The following is an 8,181-nucleotide window of genomic DNA, read 5'->3' on the forward strand; positions in this document are numbered from 1 at the left end:
GCTTATTTGCGTTTTCAATTGGATTTTTATTGGCATATATAAAAAGGTAAACTTTTCAGCGCGTTTTAAAGAAGTCGCACATGTGGCTTGCCTTTGCCCCGCATGACGCATACGCCTCGTTAAACGGGCCATAAAACGGGCAAAAACTGTCAATGTAATGTGTGGAAAATGGCCTGCGGACAGAGATGGGTACGGTTTTTCCGGGCTTGCTGAGGTTTTCCCAGCTAATGGGGGTCAGTGGGTAGTCGCCCGGCTGTCTCTTATCTACCCCAGGCTTTTTCTTCGCCTGTTTTGGCTGGAGGTAAGTGTTTACATAAATTATGTCAGATGAGTAGCCCGGAAATGCTTGTCATCAATTTTTTCTGCGCCCCATGTATGGGTGGCTTTGTACGTATCTCGTATAAATCATTCGGCGGCGGAAAAGCCACCCGGAATGCGGGTTTCGGCTGACAATTTGGCATGCCAAACACGTTGGTCTCTGGGTTGGGGCGATTCCGGGTTGTCTGCCCATATCGAGAGGGCCTTAACCTATTTAGGGGCAATTACGGTGATGGCCCTGGCTGAGGAATTCTGCTGGGAAATCCCAAGGATGTGGGGATCTTCCTGGCACCCACTCCCTTTTCGACCAAGTTATGGCTGGTGAAATCACAGTCTGAGGTCATTTTATTACTGGCAATTAGTTGGCTAAAAATATCTCTGGCAATCTGGCGACTTTTGTAGGGATTCCGTTCTCAATTGAATGCAGTAATTGCAATGCCATTTCGCAAGTCAATTGGTTAATTGGGGAGGAAGGAGGAGAAGTATCCCTTATCCTTGTTCCTTTGGCTTTCTTGGAAAGTTTCTGGAATTTCTGTCCGGGAAATGAGTGGACTGTTAACTGAATGATTGTATAATAAATTGAAACAATACATTATACACTTAGTCACTTTTCATAAATAATGTTATAATAATATAAATAAGATTACTGGATGTACTGCTTAAAAGTTTGTAAATCAACAAAAACTTGACAATATAATATGTTATATGGTGTTTGTTATGATTCAAAACAAAATTCTTCTATCCAATAAAATGATTATTTCTGAAATTTAATTGCTTTTTACCCCCTTTTCGTGGGCAAGCTTTGGTCAAGGTTGTTCTGCTGGCAAAAAATCGGTTTGAAAATTGAGATTTGGTCGCGAGGCACGTTGCCGGCTTGTGGTCATTCGATTCGATGGGCTTTCGGGTTATATAAGCACGCCACTTGGCCAATTCGGGGAGCACAGCGCGCACGTCGTCGCTAGACTAGACCATTGACAATTGCTTCCACGATGAGACTGCATTTGGCCCTGATCCTGGGACTGTGGCTGGCTGGCCTGGAGTTGGCCCAATCGCAGGGCACCAAGTACGGACTGTGGACTCCGGACAAGGCTTACTCGGACTCGCAGCCCATTCAGTGGACCGGTGGCCAGTTTGAGTTCCCCTGCGCCAGCACCAAGTCGCTCTTCAAGAGCTCCGGAAAGTTTATACCCAAGAATGTGATTGCCACGCGGGCCCAGCTCATCGGGGACACCATCTACCTGGCCCTGCCGCGCTACAGGAAGGGAGTGCCAGCCACTCTGGTGAAGACCAACGTAAAGCCGGGCACCTGTTCCACGACCTTCAAGCCCTACCCCTGCTGGGATCTGCAGGAGGAGGGCAACTGCAAGGCCCTGCAGTCGGTGGTGGACCTGGTGGTGGACCAGAACGAGGTGCTCTGGGTCCTGGACACTGGCATTGTCAACACCCTGGAGACCCCGGTGCGCAAGTGTCCGCCCAAGGTGGTGGCCATGTCGGTGAAAACGGGCAAGGTGCTGAAGACCGTCTCCCTGGAGGGCTTGACCTCCAGCAGTTCCCGCCTCCAGTATCTGGTGGTGGACTATGCCCCCGACGGCGGCTGCTTTGTCTATGTCAGCGATGCCGCCAATCGGGCCATTATCGTGTACAACCTCCAGGCGGACCGGGGATTCAGGGTGGTGCTGCCCAAGGCAGTGACCGCCGGCTGCCGGTCCAGGGACGTCCTCTACATAGCCCTCATCCGCCGGGACTGCGGAACCACGGAGCTCTACTTCACCTACCTCAGCACCAGCAAGCTGTTCTCCCTGAAGTCCGAGTATCTGCGCAGTGGAGTGGCCGATGGCCGCATTTTGGGTGAGTATTATTTTTTGGCTTTTTGATTACTAGGGAAAAAATCAGAGATAAAGAGTGATATATTTAAGTCCTAACAAAAGTGTAGATTGCTTACAGAAAAATTGTGATAGGTTTTTTTTTCACATAAAAAAGTATTTGGCTCCATGTTTAGATATGTTATTTTTAATTTTAGAAACTCGTTATTGCATATTACTTAATTTTTAATCGCTATGGATTATCTTACTATTTTTATTTGTAATCTAAACAGCCTAAAAAAGTTACTCATAACTAAAAAAAATGTAAATTTCATATCTATTTCGCAGACCTCGGCAAGAAGCCCAGCCGCATGGTCATCATTGGCACGGACAATGGCTCGGCGATCTTCTTCCGGAACGAGGGCGACGCGGAGGTCTACCGCTGGGACACGAACTCCACATTCGCGGAGGCCAACTTTAAGCCAGTTTACCGCAGCCAGACCTGCCAGCTGGTGACCCATGCGGTGCCCGACTACAAGCGGAACTCGATGCGGGTCCTGCAGAGCAATTTCCCCGATTACATGCAGAACCGCGTTGGCTGCGGGGCCATCCAGCAGTTGGGTCTGATGCAGGGCTGCTGGTGACCAGGCTAACACCCACTTTTTGTCCCTGAAACCCCAACCCTTACACCAATCCCCGGCAACGCACCCCGAACTGGCAACTAAAAGTGTCATCCAGTTAGACTGGCAACAACCGAGAATGGCTGGGTTTTTAGTTTTTCGGGCCCTCGAGTGCAGTTTGCGTTCGGTATTGGTATTTTGTACATAAACTAACGACTTTGGTCGCACTTGTTGTTATCTAAGCTAAGCAAATAAACGTTTCCATTTCGTACAGAACGAGATGAGTCACTATTTGGGGCCTGTCGAGGGGTATATATTGGATAAAGTTAGTTGGGATAGTGCTACCACTTCACAGGCTTCGAAACAGGCATAGATTTTATTTCTTTCTTTCACAAATGAGTTAAAAATAAGCATTGATAAGTCCTATTTTAATTGGTAATATCAATGATAGCATTTCGTTAACTTTCACTCTCTTCCTTTGTTACCTTACTCGGTCCCTTTTCTGGAAATAATGTTTTTTCTCCTCCGATTTTTCGTTCGCTGAGAAAAACAGCGACATTAATTAAGCTAATTGGAAGTTCTCATGTTAAAGTACCCACTCGTCCTGATTGCATTGCCATCTCCATGGCCCATCGCCTTTTTTGCCGGCCAAGTGGAAGTGAAAACCGACTTCGCCACCTGGAGAAGTTGGGCGTGGAAAAGGCCAGGAGAAGTGTTAATTGGGAGTTGGCTGATAAATTGCACACGGCATCCTTGGTAGTGGCTTCCGATTCGCGATTCGCAATTCCCCGTTCGCGACTCGCGTTGATCCGAGGGAAGACAGAGGAAAGGCGCCGCGGGAAATGGTTCGCGATATAAAATCAATTAATCAGCTCTTGTCTATGGGCTTCGACTGTGACCTTTGCCCCCGGGGGCTGCGTTATGGCTTCGTGGCTTTGTGTTAATTACGCCCACTGGCAGTCTGGAGCGGATCACGCTGCACTGGAGGGAAATGGAACCCCAATAAATGTGCCAATGCCAATGCCAATGCCACACATACACAGCTCTGCTCCGAAAATACCATATAACAAATACCAAACGGAATGCGAGTCACTCGAATAAACTTCAATCCCTGGCGGACTCCGGATGGGAATCCCTGGGAGTGGGAGCAGCTGCCACCGAAAAAGGCCACGATAAACTTGTCTCCTCTGGCTTGATTTACAAATGCTAAAGCGTGGGCGGTCAGCCCACAAAAGAGCCGGGAAAAAGTTTATATCATAAACAAAACAATGCAAAAAGCCAGAACTGGTCAAAAGCTAAAATAATCTTGGCAGTTCGAAAAACAAGAGTGGGTAATGTTCCCTTCAAAAAAAGAAAATCACTTGGGGTTCCACATTATGCATATAAATAAAAGATAATGAAATGAAGGTCACTAGAAACATAAATTAATAAGTTTAAATTTATTACCCTTCTGATCCTATCATAATAAAAATGAAAACTTCTTTTAAATGCTTTGGGAAATACATTGCCTTAACAAAAAACTAGAAAATCCCTTTCAAATAAATGAAAAATGAGGATTGCAACAAAAAAAATCAAAATTATATTACCAGTGCAAAGTAAGCATAATATTAATTCCATTATATGAAAAAATTAGCTTTTAAAATACAAATTAATTATTTATTTTTTTTTTCAGACAAAAACAAACTTTTAAGTGCTCCCCTAAAAGCATGAATTTAGGAAAATTAAAAATGAAAAACAACAAGTCAAAGGGTTGGTGTATTGAAGAAAAAAGTCCCCTAATTGGGTCTGAAGTGGAAGATTATTTTCGACTTCAAACTCCCCGCAAAAGGTCTGAAAAATAATTGTGCGATGTGGAAATGACAGTTAAAACTTGAATTTAAAGAACTCCAAAAACCCCCAAGTTCAACGAATTGAAAGCCCTACCCAAGGGCCAACTCAAATTATGCCCTTTGAAGTGACAAAAAACGTAATAAATATATTTGCAGAAAAAAGACGAGATGATAACCGAAGCCCGCAGACAGACAGTTTTTTGATGCCTTCTGTGTCAGAAACAAAAACCGAAGGTTGCCAAAGAGCCAGAAAGTCAAAGGAACGTCAGGAACGAAAGCATCAGTCCCGACAGCCATGACAAACGATTTTCCGCTGCACAGGTTTCGCCAACCTCCCAGCCAGGAGATGCACAAAAATAGCACCGAACTATAATTTAATTATGCCCGGGAAAGCCCTATGAAAGTTTTCATTTGGCCTGCAATCAGGTGGAAAGCCGCAGAAGTTGGGTAACTTTTAAAGGGCGCCCCCCCTTTAATTTGCACACAACAATTATTGGGGCATCACAAGCTAAGCTCGCCGAAATAAAATTTTCATTGGGCTTTGCGGACATTTCAGTGATGCCCAAAGCCACTTTAAAGCCTCCGCCTTCGGGATAAATCAACTTCAATCCGCTGGAGATTGACAGAGCCGAGTTCCTTTTCGGCGCCGCCCAAAACTAACGCAGTGTCTAGGAAAACAGGACTGTCAAAACGCCACCACCATCACCTCGAGCACAAAAGGACCTCCGAGTCCTTTCCCTGAAAGGGCGCAAAGGGAGCCGGAGGAAGGGGAGGACACTACTTGGGTGGCGCCCACTTGAAATGGGTTTGACAGGGAAAATGGCAGCTTCCCTCAAATGCCTTGATTTCTTTTGTACACCCGTCCCTGAATTGGACAAAACATGCCAGGCAACCGAGGCACCACTTCTCCGGTTGATCGAGGAGCGAGAAAATCGACAGAAAATCGAGCTCTAGTGGAAAATTGCAAATGAAAGCGTGAACACGAAGCGCAAATAAATCTGTTAACAAAATATCAACAACTTCCGCCGGCAGCTGAGCCATCGCAGGGAGAATTTAAAGTGTTTTCAGCAGATAGTTCATGTTGCCCTAGGTGATGTTGTATCTTCTTTAAATGTGCACGGAAAGAAATAGTTTTGACTATGGAAAAGCTTCGGTTTTAAATTTTTTAAATTTTATTAATAGCTATAGATTAGAAAGTGGATATGATTGTAGTATTTGATGTAAATAAATAAATATTTTCTGAAAACCTTTAAGATTATAGTTATAATGGTAATACTTAAGATAAATTAATAATGCAATTTATAAAACATACCCCTTTAAATGTATCAATTAATAACCTTGCACATATGTAAAACCATATCCTTTCTGCAAATATTATTCTACACTCTTGTAAATAAATATATAAACAATGTTTATTTGGAACAAGAATAAATATACATTTAGTTATGTTATTATATAGCATTAATTATACTTTTATTCAAATTTGTTATTACATTATATATTATTATTATATACGAGTATATCTTAACCTTGCTCTCCTCCCAGTGTAGGTTTCCTCACATTGTCTGATGTTGCCACGTCTTTCCACATTTCCATGTGGATTGAGAGGATTATCGCTACGGGGTCTCCAAGAGCTGCCCGCAACGAAATCCCTATCTGTGGTTGGGCTGCCATGGCAGCGGAAGCTTTTCGGGTTCCGTCCCTGTCAAGTCAGCACATCCTGGAGCCCACCTCCTCGCAGCCTACCCATTACCATTTTTCTCCGGATTTCCCCCGTCCGTTTTCCGCCAACGCATCTCCATCCCCACCTCCATTTGCAGCTCCATTGAGAGACAGTGGACCGGACAGGCGACGTCTGAGTGCTATCGGATATAGTTGGGCCACTCAACGCTCCTCCTGGGGCGAGCTTTAATGCAAAGTAGCTAACTGGTTTAGAAACACGCCCCCGGCGTGTGTGGCGTGCGGCGGGACCGGGACGGAAAATGGCCAAAACACAGGCCAAAAATGGGTGCCAAACGACTTCCGACCAGGCTTATTTTTTGAATGGGTCACGTGCTGGCAGGAAAATCAACAAGAAAAGAAAAATCATGCACAGGGGGAAACTGTGACATAAATTTAAATGTTATTAAAAGCATATTTGCATATTTTGTAGCTGAATTAAATTGGGAATTTATTACTTGAAGGCTATAATAAACACAGAATATGTTAGTCTGTATATCTATTGTATATTTTTGGGTGTTTAGATATTTTTAAGGCTCTGGTGCCAACAAGCTTCTTTGGTGTTCTAATGAAAGTTGCCTTTTTAACAATTTAGATACCAAATATTTATTATTATTTGATTAACAATCTTAAAGATATTTCTTTCCGTACATCTTTATCTGTGCAGGTCTCAGGTATAATCAAATTTCTTTTGTGGCCTGCCGGCAAGTCGATGCAATTGAAAAATAATTGAACATCTCGAATGCTTATTGAATGTCATTTGGAAATTCATGGCTACGGATATGTGAGCACCATGCCAGGACGAGGAGGGGGAGTGGGCTTCAGGGCAGCACCAGAATCAGACCTCGCATATCTAATGGATCTCCGCCCCATGCAGGCATTCAGTCGACATTGTCAACGTGCCGCATTCCACATGCCGTGCACGCGGGGAAAAAGGGAAAATTATTGATTTGGTTTTAACGGCACTTAGGCCCTCATAATTGAGATCCTCGCCTTTGGCCCGCTCCTCTGGCCCCAAAGGCAGGGAGGTGTGGACACCGGGTCCTGTTCGAAATGTGACATAAATTGAAGGATGATTTGGAGAAGGGAAATCTGTGTAGTCTTTTCTTTTTTTTTGGGGGGAAAATAATGCCGCCCTCGGGGGCTTGTCAATCAGAAATCTTTTCAAAATGAAGCCCAACATGGCTGGGGAAATATCCTGAATTTTAAATCTCAGTTATTAATTTGCTTTGCCATAACAAAAGTGGGATTTAAAATATCGCCCGAGTGCCTCCTATTTTTTCCATAATCTGGGCTTTAAAAAATGCCTGACATTCTAATACAGAAAATATAATAAATAGGTTTATTTCTACTAAAAATCTGCTCCTTTATTTGGCTTTTCTCACACATGCTGCTTTATTTTACAACCAATTTCATTTGGTGAATCGCTCAAAAAGCCGGGCATGTCATAAATAGCTGACGTTAATCAACATATGCCCTGGCACAAGACAGTGAGTCACTTGGAGGAAGTAAATTGAAATGCAAACATAAATTTCGCAAATAGATACGCACATAAATCTAACATGAGGCGGTTGGGGAAGAGCGCCAGATAGAATAAAAATGTAAATAAATACCAGCCCAAATAAGATAAACGAACGTTTTACGAGCACTCGAAGGGGATTTTAAACACATTCGCAGCCGGGTCTATTAAAAGGCCGTTGTAGTTGGGAAAAGTGGGAAAATGCCAGGGACGGGGTGGGCGGTCAGGACAGTTTATCATTTCATTCGATGATTTATTACCCATACGCAGAGGGGCCCCGAAAAAAAGGGTTAACTGGCATATGGACGGGGCTGATGTTCCATAAATTTAGACCAGCAAAAAGTTTTGGCATAAATACATTTTTGGCGCGCCGA

General features: G+C 43.9%; 1 protein-coding gene across 1 annotated transcript; it reads left to right on the top strand.

Annotated features, from left to right (window-relative positions):
* The first annotated feature begins 1,266 nt into the window (after positions 1 to 1,266).
* Positions 1,267 to 3,016, top strand: LOC108034513 (protein yellow). Its single transcript, XM_017109437.2, has 2 exons — positions 1,267 to 2,166; positions 2,469 to 3,016. The coding sequence occupies exons 1-2, from the start codon at positions 1,308 to 1,310 to the stop codon at positions 2,762 to 2,764; spliced, it is 1,155 nt and encodes a 384-aa protein (XP_016964926.1). The 5' UTR covers positions 1,267 to 1,307; the 3' UTR covers positions 2,765 to 3,016.
* Positions 3,017 to 8,181: the final 5,165 nt, after the last annotated feature.

This window comes from Drosophila biarmipes, chromosome 3L (assembly GCF_025231255.1).
Source record: "Drosophila biarmipes strain raj3 chromosome 3L, RU_DBia_V1.1, whole genome shotgun sequence".
NCBI lineage: Eukaryota > Metazoa > Arthropoda > Insecta > Diptera > Drosophilidae > Drosophila > Drosophila biarmipes.